The sequence below is a fragment of the Ascidia mentula genome, chromosome 5 (genome assembly GCF_947561715.1).
Source record: "Ascidia mentula chromosome 5, kaAscMent1.1, whole genome shotgun sequence".
In the NCBI taxonomy this organism is placed as follows: domain Eukaryota; kingdom Metazoa; phylum Chordata; class Ascidiacea; order Phlebobranchia; family Ascidiidae; genus Ascidia; species Ascidia mentula.
The window spans coordinates 20,476,888-20,497,438 of NC_138570.1; the positions used below are offsets into that span (position 1 = coordinate 20,476,888).

Sequence of the window (20,551 nt, forward strand, 5' to 3'; positions counted from 1 at the left end):
CTCGGTCGGATCCTATGGGACTGAGGCCCGAGACGCAGTCGTACCCCACGGTCCCGCAGCGGGGGCGTACGCCGACAGTATCGACCACTTTTTTCCGACAAGTCGGAGCGAGATATGCAAAATAACCCCACCTGCTGGTATGTTTCAAACTAAAGGCAATGGATTAACAAGACCCAACGCTCTACCAAATGAGCTACGCGATTTCAGAGATTTGAAGGTAGTTTATAATGGTCAAGATACACTGGTGAGTCAGCACACAACTTTACTAACGATCTACACATATACATCACTAACCATACCACGCAGAAATATATCGCGATATCATATGTGAAGGTTGGCTATTGTAGATAAGGTTGCCAAGTACGGGTTTTCACAGTAGAGCGATCCTGTCTTGTTCCTGCGTTAGTAATTCGTACAACCATAAACAACCATGCATTTGCCTGCGGTCGAGTCCAGACATCAGCTTGCATTCATTTTTATTGATTTTACAGACAGTGATATCTGCATGTTGAAGGAATATCGTTTTTCTGACATTGTTTTATCCAAGTTGCCACACAGTTGGAATGTCCCCCGAAACTACAGCCTTGACAATATGTGTAGAGTCCGCGCACTTGAAGCTGACAGTAGAAACACGGTTTGTTTTTGTGTTCCGCATCAATGCGTCGGTCACATGACCAGGGATTACTCTGGGGCATTCGTCGTTGGCAGACTTGGCAGCCCAGGGTGAAAGTTGAAGAGGATGAGAGAGATTGGATCGCAGGAACTCGGCTCAGTTTTACAACCTGAACGAAAATTACTTTCATCAACAAATGCGAAAAAGAGTTTAATCTGTTGATGTCCTGGTGCAAGTTTCAAACTAAAAGTAATTGTATTGGTAATGGCATAACATAAAATAAAAACTAAAAAATTAACAAGAAAAGAATTAACTGCAAATTGAAACAAAACATACAGTAGTTATTCCACCTGAGCATGTTGTATCCATAACCTGTTCTTTGCCAACAAATCAAGGTAGGAGTTTTGCCAATGATCAACTGTCTCAACCATGGGCGTATCCAGGGGGGGGGTCCGAGGGGTCCGGACCCCCCCCTTTTGTGAAATATTTTGGTTTTTTTTATAACTAAACAAACGCCACTGTATTTTTTGTCAAAATCCGCGTGAAAACCAGAAATTTTCTTTGACGTTGACCTAAAAACCGCATCGTGTTGCATTCGCCATTGTTTCCAAACAGGGAGCATTGTTACCGAACACTTGGCATTGTCACCAAACATGTTGCATTGTTACGAAACAAGTGTCATTTTTCGTCAGTTCATGGACGAAACGTCGTTTTTAAGTGGCCACGTTGTAATGACAAGCGGTTTATTTGCGTGATAGTCAATTAGTTTAGTTGTTAAACTTTCCATAGCGTTACACAATTGCGCAAGCCAGAAAGCCACCGTTTATGTGACGATTGGCGCGAACACCGGCGTTCGTATTTTGCGATTCTCGCCCACAATAGTTTATACTTAGTTTGTACTTGAAAATCGGGGAATTCCCTAAACAAATTTGGACCCCCCCCTTTAAAAATTCCTGGATACGCCCCTGGTCTCAACATCAATATGAAGGTTATATGTGGATGGATAGGATGACATTGCAAGCAGCATACACACTGGACTTTGCACATCGTTCATTCCAGCAAAAAATCTGAAAATACATTAAATACAACACATGTAGCATGTTGAGACCTGTGAATGTTTTGAGAAAATAAAAAAATAAATTCAACACAAGAACTATTTTTGAGTGAATAAACATTCTTGTAAAGACTTTTTACCTATGTACAAGCAGTTGGCAGAATATTTTATCTCATTGTCTGGTGAGTGTTAGTTTTGTTGTTTTAAAAATATGCTGTTGATGAATCGTTGCATTTCTTTTTCAAAATTTCAAAAATACGATGTTTTGTCGGAATGCTTTGAACTGCACAAACTCACTCTAATTGCTGACAGGCAATCTCTTCTTTAATTGAATCGAGTGGAGCCGGCCAGAGAGTGGGACACACACTGATGACTCCATCTGAGATGTTAAGCTCCTTATCAGCAGGAGTTGTTGAGGAAGAAGAATCCATCTCCTTGGTAACGACCTTCTCATGCCACCTCCCACCGTGAGCAGTCAGGATTCGTTTTTCAGATTCATTTTCAATATTCATTCCAGAAGGTGCATCTATTCGACCAAACTTTGGTATCGCGTCCAGTTCGATGTCCTGAAAAAGACAGGAGATTGTTTCTTACATCTTTCATTACTTAGGGTGTGGTGCAACCTTAAAACTGTGTTCACAGCAACCATATGTTTAGCAACTCAGAACACTGTGGCCTATCTATATATATATCTATCTATATATATATCGATCACACCTCTCTCTGTTGAAACGCTTCAGTTGGAACGAGATATTCGTGCTCAGACAAAAACTCAGCTTCTGATGTTATTCCACCATAACCAAACCTAAATCATTAAACTAGATTACAGACTATAATTTCCACTACATCAATTTTAGACATCTTGGTGTTTAATTGTAGATAACACCATTAATTTTGTTGTGGATGCAGCAACAGGAAAGCTTGATAATATATTCTTTTACTAGTTTTTGCATGATTTTATATTTGAGAATAATATCTCTGAACTACCCAGGGTCATCATCTGTCATGTAGAGATCAGGTTCTGATTGTCGTCCTCGAGCGATATCAGTGAGATAATCTTCTACCTCAAGTCTTCCATCATCAGAACGTTGATCAGCTTCCCCACCATGGATTGCTGAACCATTCAATGCATGTGAACCATGCAGTTCATCCTACAGCAAACACAAACCAGTCATTGTGTGTGGAAGCAATCTTGTTAAAATTTATATCCAACAATTAGTGATAATCAATATTTGCCATGTTATGAACAAATGCTGGTATAACGTTAGAAAATCATTTTGTTTTTTAAACATCAAACCATGGTCACAAGAATCCTTCGATTCCATCCCCATTAAAAAACATGGCATAATTATATCTATTCCTACAACTGTCTGCATACCATGCATTTCGCAACTACTTACAAGGTGAAGATCTGCAACAATTGTTTATTCAGTAGCACATATTACGTCACTAAAACCACCTTACCTTTTTCACAGTGAGTGAGTGCCTTTTGTTTTTTGCCTCTGCTTTTTCAAGCTTTTCTGAAACTTCAGGTTGTGATTTGTTCAAATGAATCTCTTTGTTGAAAAAAACTCCAAGCAATTTCCACGTCCGAGCAACATTACAGAATCCACCTTTCAAAGCAACAACAGAGTTGTGCGAGCAAAGCTCTTCGAATGTCATTTTTGCCCCACTTCCATCTAAAACATAGTTTTTCGCAACAAACCTAAATTGGTTTAGAGTTAATTGCTCTACAACAGAGTCTGTCATAGTGGGATAATCATCAAAGTCAGAACTTGGTTTTAAATCAGACTTGGTGCTTGAAAATATTCTGAACTTTGATCTGGAATTAAGAAAGTTGTTTTGTCTTTGAAATGCAACTGGCGAAGAAGGACTGGAAATACTCAAACCGTCCAAATCAATCACGTCTTTTGATCCAGTTTTCCATCCAAATATTGTTGGTAGTTTTGAAGCAGAACCAGTGGGACTCTGTGCCCTTGGTGTTGATGCTGTGGCTTGACTTGCGAGGGCGATAAGACCACATGAGCTGATGGCAAGTCCACTACTCATGGCCTGCTTAGCTGGACAAGAAGCGTCAAGTAATGAATGCATCATGAGACGGCCATCTTTCGAACATGACAAAATAAAATTTGGATCTGACTTTTTCCAAACTATTCCAGAGGGGCTGTCTGTGTGATCCTTAAAATATGTTCAGTTCATTGTTTAAAAAGTAAATTAATCAAAAAACAAATGGTTGTTTGATACAACAACAATTATAATTCATACCTGGAAATGAGCAAATGGGACATATTTCCTATGCAGATGCCAAATGTTCACGTTGAATTCAAGCATCATAGATATAGTAGCAAGTTGCTCTGGATGGTGGGGTCTCCATTTAACCGAAGCTACGGACGACATGGTTGGAACATTGTTTATTTCTTTCTCCCTGTTGTTTTCAATCGACCAAACCTGGAATGTGACAATTGGAAACATTGGAAAGCAATATTTAACACGGACAATGATTAGATCAGTTACCAGCAATGACACGAAAAGCACCTTTCACAGATGCAAAAACAGAGTTGAAAACTTATTCGTGTTATTACAATCACCCACCTTAACCATATTATCACGCCCTCCAGTGGCAAGAGTCATTTTGTGATCTGGTTCCGGGTGCCAGTCGAGAGTATACACAGATCCCTTGTGTGCGATAAACTGGTGAACGTAACCTGTAGGTCGCCTGTAATCCCATATCTAGTGACAACAACAACCAAAATTAACATGAAAACTTTTGGTGCAATATTCTAATTTGCTCTCACTAAAATGCTGAGTTTGCATTTAAACTGAGAACATTTTTAGTATCACAAGCACTGGTTTACTGTTTCACTGCATTTATATTTACCAAAACGACAGACCAAATATTTCAGAAAAAACTTACATTTTAAATTGGTTTTATATGTTAGAACAGTGTGGTCCAACTAAATTTCGTCGCAGGCCATAACAAACCGTTACTTTATCCCGCGGGCCATTGTACATACGGAATTACGGATCAAAATTGCTATTACACGAATAGCACAACTCAATTTTTAATAAATGCGATTTGTGGTCGAGCAGCTTCTTTTAACGAACGAAAGGGGTCATGTAAACAGGAATTTGGTTGTGGCCATGCAAAGACAATCGTACAAAGTTGTGTTTCAAGTCAGGTTACAATTCTCGGACAAACAAAAATTAGATCATGGGCCAAAATTGGCTCGCGGGCCTGTAGTTGGACCACGCTGTGTTAGAATATAACAGTGAGGTGATTTTAACAAAAATCAATTTAATGTGAGATTCCTTGAGTCGGTTTGAGTTGTTTTATTTATTCTATGACATCCATGTGTTTCTGGCATTATTATTTTATTATATTTCCATGATAACATGTTTACAACACAACAGCATTAAATATCCAGATTCAGTCGAAAATTGGCTGCAGGTATTTTTATGTAAATTAGCACACCCCTAAAACTTACTTGTACATAACCATTATCGAAGCTAGCAGCAAAAATAAAATATTCATGAGGATTGAACTGAACACTTCTCACGCCATCAGCTTTGCTTTGAAACGTGTAGGTACTTTCCCTTCTCCTCAAATCAAACAGCTTCATCGTTCCGTCCTTTAAAAAACAAATGATACAGTATGGCTTTTAAGCTTGTGATTTGAATAAACACATAAAATTTATTTTTATAAACTTTACACTCTGCTTTGACTTGTAGGCTATGCAGCCAAAAGCAAAATATCACTTGTGATGCATATATTTTCTTACAGAAAAATGTACATGCTCTGCTCCTGTAAGAAGTGTTACAAGTTACATTGAGCACGAAAATAAACTTTAACGAACAAGATTTGCTGATTGCGAAAAAGGCTTGTGTCATATGACAATGCAAATTTAAACAAACTTGTCTAACGGTCTTGACAGGTCCCATCTACATAAGAAACACATTTTTATTTAAAAACCACCCATATATAAAACACCTGTGATCCACTTAGCAAAAGATTTCCTTCCGAGTTGTGAAACGAAACTTTTGTGACCGTGCGACGATGTTCAGACAATATAGCGAGCTTCTTCTCATGACCAGGAGTGTTTAAATCCCAAGCTACAACCGCTCCATTAGTAGCAGCAGTTGCGATCAAATTTCATCCACAGGACTCCAACCCACGTCAGAACAACTCATGTTCAAACCCTGAAATGAAAAAACAAAACATTTTAATTAATTGTGTATGTGTAAACTAATTATGCTGATGAACAGCAATTGTAATCTTGAAAAATTAGGTTAACCATGCAGCCACAGGTAAAAGCTAATTTGATTTCAATAACTTATGATGTATTATTTTGTTGGGTGGTAACTGGCTTTGGCCAGTCATGAGCAAAGAAAAATACCAATATCCCTCCATTAAAAATACAACAGTAATTGCAAAAATACACACTTATAACATGAAACGAAACACAATCAGCACTATCAAACTTAGTGGCACACATTAATTCCATCGGAGCAAACCTGTTTTCTTCCAACATGAAGATTAAGGTGCTCGCTGAAACCATTAACCTCATCAACATGATAAATTTTCAACAGAGACCGTCCAGCGATGACCACTTTACTGTTGTCCTTACTGAGGCAAAGTGCATTCACTGCTGTTCCAACATCTATTGAAACGGCTTTGTTTCTCTTCATAATTTCAAGTTTTCCGATGAAATATGCGGTGTTTTATATTTTATATCACTTCCACAACACATAAGCACTTTGGTTTACAGAAGACAAGGCCATGAAATTTATTGTATATTTAAAGAACAACACACTGGCTCTGTTTGCCTTTGCAAATTTTTGATAAAATTACACAATAACAACAATTATTCCAATCCGACCCAGAAAAACCATTTAAGCGCAGATGCAAAGGTGATTTTTCACAGATATAGAAACCTGCTTACGGTTAACTACATAAGTACTGCAGCAGCAAGTTCTTGAAGAAACTAATTCCCGAGAAAATGTAAACAAAACAAATTCGTCTCTTGCACGCTTCAGTGATTTTCCAACACAAACAGCGATTTTATCCTCGCAACAGCAACCAGAATATTAACTTTTCTAATGCTGATTGCTGACTTGCAATAATTACCTAATTTTTTTGGAAACACAAAATAGACAGATTGAATAAAGTTGATATACATTTTGCACGAACGAGCAATATTCTACATTACAAATATTCGGTTGGAAGTCAACAATTTATTATAGTAAAGCTACTCGATTTCTACAAAAATTTAAGTTAAATATGCATATGTCTAACTTTGTCAAACATTTTTTACTAAGTGCACACGATGCAATTATAAGTAAAAAAATGTTACATCAGTGGAAGAATCTGGGATGTTCACAGTTTTATAAATCTCACAAAACGTGTCACTTCAAAAAGGAATGCAAGAACATAAAAAAACAGCATCGTATCTTTCACATAATACAGGAAGCATACAAATTTTCACAGTGAAATATTTACAAACTACACGAACTTGTCGCGCAACTGCATACAATGTTTTGAACCTGACAAGAAAAGAAAAACAGGAAACTGTTGTTCTGAAATAAGTAAAACTTGGGAACAGAAAAGTTTTGTTTCTTTGTAGAAACTTTTCTGTTGGCCGGGGAAATCGAACGTGCTCTCATTGTCCGGTGAGCAGCTCTGAAAAAATCCACATTTCAGTGTTCCTGTATTTTAACGTACACTACGAGGCATTTCCTACTCGTTAACATGTAAGGTGTTTCCCCTCGTTTGCGCTGTTTGAGGTCTTGAGGGCCCTGAATAAACAAAGGTTGATATTTTTATGATTGAAATAAACCCCAGAACTTTTGCTGCATGAAAGCTTGTGTCTAAGCTCAGTAGAAATGTACGTTAACACAAATTGTAACGAACTTACTCCTCTTTTCTTTAACAATCGGCAAACCGATCGTCGCCTGTCGTTTAAACTCGACTACAAACTCATCAGACACTTTTCCATCTTCACCCAAATTGTCTGTAAGAGTAACGTAAAGGCCTTCAGTCGCTCTACATGACGTCATCAACTCTCTGCTCGCCGTTCGGTTGAAAGATAAATATCCTAAAAATGTCATCACAAAGTTTAAACCACGTGGAAATAGATAAATGTCAATGTAATACATAAGGTAATAGGGAAACCAAGTGCATGTTTTCCTAAACAATCTCACGTTATTTTGTCACCCGACAACTCCATAGAAATCATATATAGACAACCAACCTAATGCCTGGGCAGCAGTTTGTCGAACCAACTGATTCTTCGACTTCACTTTACCAAGAAGTTTCTCCACAGCGCCGCAAGTGACGATGGCTTCAGGAACGCCCGCCCTCGTGTGGGCGAGTGACGCAAGATAATCCGCTGTAATACGTCGTCATTACGTCATCTTTACACTTTTTTGATTTTTAATATTATTCGTTTGTTTTATTTCAAATATCAAAAATAAAGCAACTTTTTACCGATCAACTGAAGCGTGTCGGATTTGCTGAGTAACAAGTCAATTATTTGACTGGTCCCGATTCTGCGAGCAATTGCTCTCGGCTGCTCAGGGTGGTGACCGGCCAACGACCACAGTGCGCATGCGCCGCGTTCCTTCATCTCATCCGACCAAATCTGTTACGAAAATGACAGTTGATGGAAATCTTTACATTGGGTTGATTAATGTTTTTTTGCAAAATGGAAAGGAAAAATCAAAAAATGCCGTAAAAGAGTTCCACTAAAAGTCACAAGGTTTCAATAAGAAATTTCTTTAAACTTGACAAACTTGATTTTTGTAACTTCATTTTCTACTTACTTGAAACAGACGACACAGAGCGGTCGGAGCTTCTTCTAACGACGCCTCGTGTTGGGCTCCCTGGTTCCCTCTAGTGATGCATCCAACAGCAAGCGCAGCTTTCATCTGAGCGGGAATGCAATGACCTCGCAATATCGCCACCAGCGGCGCTAACACTCCGATTTGAACAAACTCGTTCTGCGTGAAATCTTCGGTTAAGTTTTCAACTTTCTGACATTTAGGAAACAACAAAAAAGACCAATTTTAATATTTCCGTAAATCTTTTGTAAAAACACCGGCGAAACAAAATGATTACTGCAAGCAATATAAACAACGACTTCACTTCTTGACTGAAAATATTCAATTCTTCAACAGGTGCAAAATCCCACAAGTGTGGATTAATATTTAGGTCACAATTCACAACAAGCTTCATCCCCACACCCGTTATACCTGGTTGTCCTGGTTGTCATCGCAAACAGCAGCAATCGCGTCAGCAGTCGCCGTCTGAAGCGAATCGTCCTTCACCGTGAGAAAATCAACCAGGAACCCGGAAGCTCCACACTCCATAATTCTCCGCTGGATGTCGCCCGCACCACTCGTGTCTCCCCGACAGAGTGAAGCCAGGGTGTTGATGACGTTGACAAGCACATCCACAACCTGGAACAATACAAGCTGGAAAGTTACAATTACCTCAAATCCCATGGAAAGTATACGACGGACGTGAGGCATCGGTTTTAAACCAACTGCAATAAATTTAATCCAGAATTCCCCTCCTGTATTTCTGACTCACGTCAACTTGGAGGAGTTCAACTAACGGCCGGATACCACCATGTGCGGCGATGCGTGACGCGTTGTCATCCACGTGAGCGAGATCCGAGAGAACGACGGAGGAACGCGATTGAATCTCGCATCTCTCATCCGTAGATTCCAGATCCTGGTGCTCCGGATCAAGATCGTGGGATGCCATGGGTTTTAACAGAGAAATAAGAGCTGCGAAAAATAGTCCCCGATTGAAAAGAAACAAGTCTGACCGATCGGCGGCATATTCAATATATTTTACACTTAACTTAATCAAATGCTGTACGATAAGCAGACTTTGCACAAATTACATAATTTTTACGCAAAGTTACTGCAGACATGAACAGAAAACGTGATACATAAAATAGCACCGATAAAATCATGAGGGTTTCCGAGTCAGACACACAACTTCTTTTACGTTTTTACGTGATTTTCAAAAAAATACTGAACAGGTATTCAACTACGATTTCTATCCTGACAAAAGTGAAATATTAACCACGTGACTTAACACCTACTTGGAATCGCTCCAGCGTTCGCAATCTCAACTCTGACGTCATCCTGTTCCGACATGAGGCAAATAACAGAACAAGCGAGTGATCTTATGGGTGAAGTCGTCTCGTCTTCCAAATCCTTCCCTAAACCTTCAACACAAATGTTCACTGAGTCCTCGACCACAAAGTTCGATGGTTTGGGATTTCTGGAGTTACAACTTGGACTCCAACCACAAACACACACTCAGTGCATCCGCGTAAAGATTTAACGAAGCTTATTGCGGGAATAAAAACGTTGCAGCGACATTTAGCGGCAAACAACACACGTCTTTTAGTGAGTGCCAGTCAGGTTTAGTGGGTGTTTCGACCATTAGGTCTCATCCGTGCAGCTTTTGGGGCCAGTGACGAAACATCCGGGCGAACACCACGCACAGTCGCCGGGATAGCTTTAAATTTAATTTATCCGACGAAAAACATGTGCCCACATTGACCACAGTTAAAAACGAACCAGAATCAAGGGACATGGTTCCTGACTTGGGTCTTCTTCTTGCGCTCCGGAGCAAATTAACAAGAGGAGGAACTGCATCAGCCGCCAACAGAGGGCGCCAGTAAGTCGGTGTGCGATGAAGCAGAACCTCGAGGCAACGAAGCGAAGCGTCTTGGCGGGAAACGAATCGGAATTCCAGCATTTCTTAAATAGAGAATTTGTTTTTTGTGAGGTTGCGATAATGTTAGGGAATAATAAATAAATAAATTGTCACATTTTCCACACACAGAGTTTCCCACTTATTTCGAAAATAAACAAAATTTTCTCAAAATTACAACATCAACCGATGGAACCAAAGTTCCTTAAAGAGTCATCCGCCCTGCTAATAAATTCACAAATACATACGCATATACGCAAAAAGCATCTTCAGCGTAATTTCAGTACGTAATCCTGGTGCTATTACGCAACAATGACGTCACTCACCAACCAAAGATGGCCACACGTTTAAACTTTCCTCGTCATCACCATCCTTCCTCCCCTCCAAACTAATCAAATATTTGATGACGTCAGTGTGGTAACTGAGGGCTGCTCTTTGCACGGGACCGTCATTGTTGACGTCACGCGATCGCACGGTGGCGCCAGACTTGATGAGAAATTTGAGGCAATCGAGCGCTCCACTTGAGGCAGCAACGAGCAGTGGTGTAGCGTTGTCCATGTTTCAACAACATTGGTGAAGGCGCTCGACGTTATATTAAGCACAAAAAGCCTGATCGGAATTCATGGCAAGGAGAGTCAGGGTTCGAACCCCGGTGTGGCAAAAAATCAGCAGCTGTTTTTCATTAATTCCCATTTTCGTGACGTATTTGTTTCATTGATGACGAAATTAGCAGTGGTTGGATACCGGGTTAGTTTAAATAAGTGCATATACACAGGGATGAGTCAGACCTAACCCGAATATCGTACGTGGAATGCGCTCCACTCAGATTGTAACAACGTCGCTAGGAATCACACACCTGTTTATATAATAATGTCGCTGTTTCTTTTGAGACCAATTAGAATTGATGACGCAACTCTGGCAATATATGATAAATGTGCGGCAAGTTGAAAGTAAAAATAAACTAGGTTGATATATACTGGTTAGTGCAGTAATTATGGATGTGTGTTAGATCTGCGGACACATGCACGCACTGTTTCAATTTATAAAGTCTTATCAGTGCAGCTGGTGACTGTGACACTGGTTGGGACAACTTGGATACTGACAGGGACACAGATTTTAACTTCGTGGTGTCTGTGGTGTAAGTGGGCATGGTAGTCTACAAGGTAGCCCAGTGCCACAGTCACACCAAACTGCACTTATGAGACCTTATAGGATGAAATATTGTGTGCAAGTGTCTGCAGTTCTCATGGATTATTATGGCTCTTTACTGCTTGTAAGGAAGAAACACATTTTGTGCTTGTTTTGTAGTTTGACTGATTCTGTTTGAAGTCAGAACACTGCACTTCATTATAGATTTAAAATTTAAGCAGGTTTAGTGCATTTTTGAAACCTTATTTTGATAACCCAACCCCCGTTTTGCCATTATTTTGCCCAAACATATATATCTTATATGCACGTCCTATGCCCGCGACAGATCCCAGTATGGAAACTCGTTATCACACGATCATCTCAAATCCACCAACCTGTGATCCACTCAGCAAAACATTTCCATGAGAGTTGTGACACTTTCGTGACCATGTGACCAACATTCAGACAATATAGCAAGCCAAAAGTGTTTAAATCCCAAGCTACAATCGCTTCATTAGTAGCAGCAGTTGCGGTCAAGTTTACATCCACAGGACTCCAACCCATGTCAACTCATGTTTAAGCCCTGAAATGCTAATTATGTGTTAGGACTAACATGCTGATGACCAGGAACTGTGATCATGTCAAATGTTAGGTTTAGTGAATTATGTCAACTGTATGATTTTATTGGGTGATGACTAGCAACATGTTACAACACAAACTTGTTGATGTTTTTTGTTTAAACAAACATTTGCCTGAACACTCAGGGCTATAGGGTGAGAAATTCTTACCACAAACAAATCAAAGTTTGGGTCAACTTCTGACAAATGCAAGTTGAATTATAACCACAATTACTTTAATCATTATCACAGCTTTGTTTTGACCCCAAACTTATTGTATATATTTTTTTTATTTTTTTTTGCCTTCATTTTAACACATACCGCAGGTTCAAGTATTTTCCCATGGATCATCATGAGATCACAAACAAAATAACAGAAATTTGTCGTGTCAGACTTACCAGAAGCAGTGTTTCCACAAATTATTTGAGCAGTCGGTTGGGATTTGAGAACTGCAACTAAATCATTAAACGAAGTTGGTCGGATCCATGAAGTTCCACCATTAAATAATTCAAGCCTGGTTGCTTTTAGTTGCACTAACCTGACCTTTTGACAGAACTCCTTTTCAAGATCCTAAGAAACAAAAACTGTTGAACATTTCCAGAGATACAATGTTGTTTAATTAAAGTATTTGTTGGTAACAGAAAAGGAATCAGGAAGTTTGTACATTTTATTGCATGTTGTACCTCAATGTCTGAACATTTTTCCAGCAGTTTTGGGTCAGCATCTGTTGCAAAAGATTTCATTGCATCAAGTATGGGACGATATCCTGTACAACGACAAATGTCTCCATCAAAACTATCTTTGCTCGGTTGGAGTTGGATCTTCTGATAAAAGGCTAAAAAGACGAGAGGGTTACTTTATGGTTTTATTGGCAACTACATATAAACATGCATATACTGCAATGATTTAATATAATAAGCACAGTTGTGTTTGAAAGGCCAGAAAAACATTCTCTGAATAACCCACCACAAATTTTCTGTGTATTCTAATTTATAAGCGAACCTGTACATATTCATGACGAAGCCAGGAGTGCAATAACTACACTGTGAACCATCGAACCATCGAATAACCACACTGTGAACACGAGTTTGTATTGCATTGTAGCCATCTCTTCGTGACCCAAGTCCTTCCACAGTTGTTACTCTGCACCCGTCCACTGAAGCAAGCAGGCTGAGGCACTAAATACGTTTGTCAATACATTAATTTTTTTTAATATGCATTTTTATGTCAAACACAGTAAAATTAGTTAATGAATAGGAAGCATCTGCATATCAGTTATGATTAAACAACAAACCAAAACATAGAGTTTAACTTTTAACATTCACCGAGTTTACAGCTTCTATCTTTCCAGGAGTTTTCTCCATGGCAATGACGCAACATCCACATCCTCCCTCATAACACATAACTTTTGTTCCAGTGAGTCCTGGTTGTGATCGGAGCCATGAGTTCAGGCTCATCACCGGATCCACATCATCAACTGAACAAAGCAAACAGGTTTACAACAACTAATAATTTCTACTTCTATCTTTAACAAACATGTCCACATTTTTTGTGTTATCTGTTGCCAACAACTAAAATTAACTAAATAAAAATGCATTAAAAAGCTAAAAAAAGAAATGCAGAAGATTTTTGCATATTGTGGCGTGCTTGCTCTTTATTCGTAGTCAATAGAATGGTGCGTACATGGCGTGACACATGACACGTGAGAGAATCGCACGAAAAAGGCAAACACGCACCGAAACCAACGCAACCCGCGACGGCACATCCTTACAACATATTATGTCGCTACATTACTCCCCCCCAGAAGCGGGTTTTGCACTTTTTGGAGGTCGGCCTCGTTTTTTAGGCTTTGGTGTAAGAACTGGCTGTGTTGCATCAATAAAGGCCGGCTTAAGGCGATCAATGGAGACTGTTTGCCGAGTTCCAGAAATATCTAACACAAAATATTTGTCGTTGCGCGTTACAACATGAAAAGGTCCCTGATATGGTGAATTTAAAGGAGGACGGTATCCATCTTTACGAACAAACACATACTCGCAAGTAAAAAGCAAATCAGGAACAAAAGTACGATAAGTTCGATGGCGGGACATTGGTACAGGTAGAACACGGGAAACGGAACTGCGAAGCGTTTTAAGAAATTACGAGAGTTCAACGGCAGTGGTGGTGTGCGGAATGCAATCACCCGGTACAGCGATCGGTTCGCCATATACCAGCTCAGCGCTGGAGGATTGAAGATCATCTTTCGGCATGGCCCTGATTCCCAGCAACACCCATGGCACCTCATCTATCCAATTTGAAGAGTTGAGTCTGGCCATTAAGGAACTTTGTAAGTGTCGGTGAAAACGTTCCACAAGACCATTTGCCTGAGGGCGGAAAGCTGTTGTGCAGTTGCGCTTTATACCAATAACGTTGGTAACAGTCGCCCACAGATGCGATGTAATTGCGAACCTCTATCGGAGGTGACTTGAGATGGAACGCCAAATCGGGCTATCCAATGGTGGATAAGAGCACGTGCGCAAGTTTCTGTGGTAGCATCGGGCATAGGTATAGCCTCAGGCCACCTAGTAAACCGATCAACGATTGTGAATAAGTATTTGTTACCTTGGCATTGTGGAAGAGGCCCCACAATGTCAACGTTGATGTGTGGAAAACGGCTTGCAGCTGTAGGATAATGCTGAAACCACATAATAATACTGCGTTCTATCGCAAGATATTTTGCGTAGCGTAAATTGTGCTTCGGTTTGTTGAAACCACACTCGGGGTTGTTCAGTCCAGAACGTGGGTAGTTTCAAAGAAACAGCAGTGTGTAGTACTTCTTCTTGATCCTGCATTGTCCAAGAAATATCGTTTCTTGACGCTCGGGGTCACCAAAATGTGGCGTGCTTGCTCTTTATTCGTAGTCAATAGAATGGTGCGTACATGGCGTGACACATGACACGTGAGAGAATCGCACGAAAAAGGCAAACACGCACCGAAACCAACGCAACCCGCGACGGCACATCCTTACAACATATTATGTCGCTACAATATAAGCTTCAACAAACCTGTATACAATTGTCCATTTACATGGAATGATATTGAGGTACTTGTCATTGTACCAAGTATAACCACCTGAAGTGGATGCATAGAAAGTTTTGTCCCACGTATTTAAGAAATTCCTACAAAATCTTGTTGACAAAAAATGCTCCTTCGGTTTTGTATTAAAATTAATAACCTTTTACAACGGGGTTGAGAGAAAAAATATAAAAAAGACAAACCACAGCAATTAATTCATGGATGGATTGGAAAGTTTGTTTTTTTGCGCGGATTTTGTTTTTGGCGATCGTTAATTGTGCAGACGATCGCAACGTTTTTTTCGTATGTTAATGCATTACAGACAACCATGGAAAACAAGTAGAAGTTAGAGTTGTTCGTAATAATTACAGAGTCAAATAAAAATATGAGTAAAGTGATGGAAAAAGTGATCAAATATGAAATACTGCCAAATGCAAAAACTGCCTGCAAGAATTTGTCAGAAACAACCAATCTGGGGGCTTACCTATCTAACAACTAATTCTAAAACAGACCACACAAAAACATGATGATAAATCTTGATATAAATTTAAAATTAACGTGAAAACAAACTTTCGCAGGTCAGGTAATACACAAAAGCTTTCACAGCATTGGAATTAAACTCCGCTGGTAAACTCTCTGCGACGCATAGCTGAAAAGTCATCATTCATTTGTTTTTCTGAGTTTCCATTTTTTCCTAAAAACGTGACTTGGCACTGAACAGATAGGGGATTTCCCAATTTGTTAAAATAATGACGTCAGTGTTTTTTTGATATCAGAAAAGGTTTCGTATTTGTGTCACGCTTCTTAAACCAAACGCTTTCCAATGTCCTCAGGACGCTGCATTACCGGCTCACCACAAGCCTGTTCCAGCACAACGGTTTTCCAATCAGATTAAATCTTGTTCATAAAACTTTAAAATACAAGCAGGCGAATAACGATCTACAAAGCAGCCTGGCAGTCCTCTTTTAGAGTCTCGCGTTGGTCCCGTTTCTATCTTTTATATCACTCGTCATTGGCCCAATCGTGTCACGTGAGAGAGAGGGAGTTAGCGCTGCGATATAAAATCAACGTGCGGTGACTGGTGCGTTCGAGACAATTACGTGAATTAAAATATAAATTAACATAAAAACATTTAATTAAGTAGGTGGAAGGTTTAAGAATAAGAGGTGAAAAAACGTGGCGATGAATACGTGAATACGTGATATAATAAAGCGTGAAAACTTGGAAAGAAAACGTCAAACGAGTGATCGCAGGTTCTTTTGCGCTACATTTGTGGAGTTAACTTTTAAGATAACCAGTTATCTGCAGACAGTTGTGCACACGGTTTCATCCTATTGGGTCTCATCAGTGTATTTGATGACTGACGACGGTCTGGTCGACTAACAAGCCACACAGACACTATTTGAGTTGTATGTGGAGGTTAAATATAAACATCACATTTTATGATTATATTTGCGATCAATCAACTTACCAACGTTGGAATTCAAGGATGTAATTCAATGGTTCTCAAACTGTTCGTCGGGACGCCCTGGTGCATTCATTTCAATTTCCAAAAGCGTTGAGTAACTTGAAACCCAGCCTTTCACAATAATCAGTGCGTCACACGTACTGTGAATATCTCCAAATGCGTCGCACTGGAAAATGTTCATTTACTTATTTGTTTCCACACCGGGATTCGAACTCACGACATCCTGGGGACGAATCCCGATCGCTCTTTTTGTTTGTATGACTCGGGTGCTTTAACCAAAGTTTTCATTCGATGTGCTCTCCAGCGACACCTATCTAATCAGCCACAGTCATTTCTCATGACGTAACAGCAGTCGGTTTCGCTTTGCAATCAATTGTTTTGATCGCGCAGCGTTAAAATGGGTTGAAAGCGAGAAATTGGTAAATCATGTGTGACACAAGCAAGTAGCAAAGGTGGAGACTCACAGTTTTATGTACGGTTGTGTATGCGTACAAATCTGTTGTATTTGAACAAGAATTTGTATGTTAAATCTTATATGTTACTCACAGCAGTAGTTGATTAAATTATTCCAGCAAGTACTTAGTTATTTATTACAACAATTAAAGTTAATTAGCTAATCAAAAACATTGATTTGTTTATCAAGTGTTGTCACCACGTATTGTATACTGTTGGAATGTGACTGCAGCGTATATACAGAAATTTATACGCAGAAAAATGATGTAACCCATAGTATATCCTGGCGTTCAAATGGTTTCCAACTAAGTTTGAGTAAACGTTTGTTTAAATACATTTCAACACAGAAAAACGATGAACTCCCATGGATGGACGATCGGAATGTGGCAGAATGTTACCGACCACCCTTGTTATTCGGAGCATCGAAACTGTGCGAAGAACCTCACTAAACTGATCCAAATGTTGGCATTGAGGAACCCAACCCTGAAAGTATTGACTGGAGGGTCAAGGGTTGTGTAACACCCGTGCAAGACCAAGGATCTGAGTTACCCGCTTGCTGGATATTAAGTGCAGTAAGCGTTCGTTACAAATGCCTAACTGTTATAACTACCGTGATATAAATATGCAGGTAGCAGCCGTTGAATCCCATCACAAGAGAAACAACGGAGAATTGGTCAAACTTTCTGAACAACAATTAGTTCATTGTGACGAAAAGGGTGGAGCAACAGGAGATCTGGAATGGGCGTTTGATTACATTCGAAGGAATGGACTCGTTTTTTAACATGAATATCCGTTCATTGGCAAGGTTGATTTAACGAAAATCCATTTTTAATGTTAAACAACAATTGGATCTTTAGTGTGCTTTTTACCTCATAACATACTTCCCATAGACGTCCATTACTAAAGTACCTTGTAGATTGCCAGAGTTATAACGTAACCACCACTAAAGTACTGGTTTCTGCAAATGAGAGTTTAATTGGATCCTCCGGGTACTAGCTAGTTTCGAGAAACCAAACATAAAAATCAGCAAACATTTCCGCTCGCGCAACGCTTTTTAGATAGAACAATAATAATCTAAATTTACGACAAGGTCTTCAGCATTTATATTCGACAACTTAACATAATACATCATGATTTGGCGAAAATATGTGTACGACAATTAGTGCTGTTACATTGGACATTTTTCCTTGTTGCTATAGTCTTTAAACTTCTTACAAATAATTTAAAATTACTCAAATTTCCAATATTTGCTCAGTTGGGGACTTGGTGAAAATGATTCAGGTTTCAAGACCGAGACAACAATTGTTTTGTTTCTGGACAAGCAATTTATCCTGTTGGCGTGGGTTGCTACTCACCAGAGGAAAGCCAGACCACAGTTAAATAATGTCAATGAATTCAGAAGACTAAAAACGTAGCGGACTCTTATATAAAATAGTTATTTTGACTAAAATAGTAAAATAGTTGTGTCCGATTAGTCCGACCACACTTTGTGAAATGCTTGTTACGTAACTACGTAACCTAGCAACCAAAATAACAAAAACCTTGGTTACACACTAAAAAAGAAATAATAGATATAGTTTCCCTTGGCATATTGTTTACACGTAATATTGTTGTCATGTAATTTTCTGGTCATTGTTTGTTGGTCGTTTCCATGGCGCCAGTTTTCCTGTGTAAAGTTTAACCCGGTTTTCCAGTATCTGAATGTCTTCTGTTAAATGCTTGCTGTGAACAATACTTTTTTCAGAACCCCTACACCGTCACGCCTCTCTCTAGTATATAAAGTGTGCTTTTATCAGTCTCAGCCTTTACTACTTAACCTAATAGTCTCCGCTTTATGTGTTAACTCTGTATGCTTACATACCGATAGTGTATTTGTTAATGCGTGTGTCTAATTCTTTGACTAACTTTGTATCAATGTAGTTTTAATGAAGTAATGAAGATGTATTTAGTGTAATTCTCTGTGTTACATCTTGTTTGCCAGTAATTGCCGATTTCTACGAATGCGCATTTTTCTTTGCACTAATGTGTGTTGCAATATCATACGGTCTGTGACGCAATAATAAGAGACCAAGTTTTAAGTGACAACGCAACGTGGTTTTGTCCTTTTTGTGTCCGACAACTGTGCAGCACAGTGCTACGTCATTTTCATTCTTGCAAAAGGTTTTTGTGTTGCGAGCGGACATTTTCTGGTGAGTCTATTTGTACATATGTGTGAAACTACTCAAGAATCAAGTAACCGAGATGTGTAAATTGTAATTTTGGCTAATTTAACTGCGATGACTTAGAAGTCACAGTATAGTGAACAGTATAGCTGCCCTTGTTAATGTGATTAAGTTTACGCACGGTGTTGACGCTGTCTTTGTACTCGCAGTGTCTCTCTTGCATTTGTACACACGTGAAGCGTGTGGTATTCAATCTTCTGTCGCCCAAAGTTATCGGTAAGCATTGTGTGTGTTACGTCATAGAGGCGCATTGTAGTTTATGTTACCTGTTTCGTTTAGGTGTGCGACAGTAACTGCTTGGACCGTCTTTGTGGTCCAGAGTTTCCCGGTTCCCAAATAGTTGGTGAGCGTTATGCTGTAATTATCTACGTGAAGTGTATTTGTTTGACACATTGCCTTCTGTGTAGAAACCGTGTTCTAAGGGTCCACGTGTCCTATACGTGTCTTTCGTCTCCTCCCGACGTCTGTACCGTCTATACTTCGAATACATTCCATCTTGCGTACGAGTGCGTACTGCACATTCGATAACAAACATAACATCAACTGAGTGAGCGAGTTTGAGGCCCATTAAAGATACGCGTTTTAACTGCGGGAATTCCGCCTCGTGTGACGTTCCGCGCCAAGAACCGGGGCGCGTTCAACGGACGTTACACTCTGCATCAGGTTTTCAATTAAAGTCATGCTAGGGAAGAACATAAGAACTCACGTGCGACTTTATGTCAAATGTACTGAACAAATAGGATTTCCCAATTAAATGTTACTCAAGTTATATTAGATTCAAATGTACACAAAAAAAATATCAACAGAACAAAAGTTCATGTTTAATATTTACATCGCAGTAATAAATGCTTAACTGATCGGAACCGGGTGCACCCTGGGGTTGTGGATTATTGATTTAAGCATGTGAGAAGTCACAAGGTTTGTGTTAAAAAACTTCAAATTTCAACATTCTGCCCCAGGCTTGCACAACCCCAGGGTGCACATTTTCGAGGCGCGAGTCAGACAAAATGACGTAAGAATCTGCATTTTGTCTCGCGCCTCGAAATTTGTTTGCTGCATTCGGGCAACTTTGAAACGTAAATTCCAATGCGAACCGTTTGTGGCCTTGTAATTATCATGCTTTTTGTCTTTGGTTAAAATTGAAGAAAGATAATTGTTCATGCCGCAGCGGTTTGGTCTTTCGACAATTTCTACGAAGGAATGTCAACCGT

The 20,551-nt window shown here is 39.5% G+C and overlaps 1 protein-coding gene and 2 pseudogenes across 1 annotated transcript; all 3 read right to left on the reverse strand.

Moving 5' to 3' along the window:
- Positions 1 to 10,956, reverse strand: part of LOC145903191 (ankyrin and armadillo repeat-containing protein-like) — a 38,855-nt pseudogene extending 27,899 nt beyond the window's left edge.
- Positions 342 to 6,530, reverse strand: LOC145903324 (GATOR2 complex protein WDR24-like; annotated as a pseudogene).
- Positions 10,957 to 12,121: 1,165 nt separating the features above from the next.
- Positions 12,122 to 14,458, reverse strand: LOC145903192 (uncharacterized). Its single transcript, XM_082991261.1, has 6 exons — positions 14,326 to 14,458; positions 13,469 to 13,620; positions 13,186 to 13,321; positions 12,827 to 12,978; positions 12,542 to 12,713; positions 12,122 to 12,156 (listed from the first exon to the last, which is right to left on the reverse strand). Exons 1-6 carry the CDS (start codon positions 14,456 to 14,458, stop codon positions 12,122 to 12,124), a joined length of 780 nt encoding a protein of 259 aa, XP_082847387.1.
- Between the last annotated feature and the right edge of the window lie 6,093 nt (positions 14,459 to 20,551).

Coding starts and splice junctions, on each gene's coding strand:
- LOC145903192 (XM_082991261.1), bottom strand. CDS start 14,458: ATGGCCAGACTCAACTCTTCAAATTGGATAGATGAGGTGCCATGGGTG. Junction 12,979..13,185: donor ATGGTTCGATGGTTCACAGT/GTAGTTATTGCA, acceptor TCGTCTTTTTAG/CCTTTTATCAGAAGATCCAA. Junction 12,714..12,826: donor AAAAATGTTCAGACATTGAG/GTACAACATGCA, acceptor TTTGTTTCTTAG/GATCTTGAAAAGGAGTTCTG.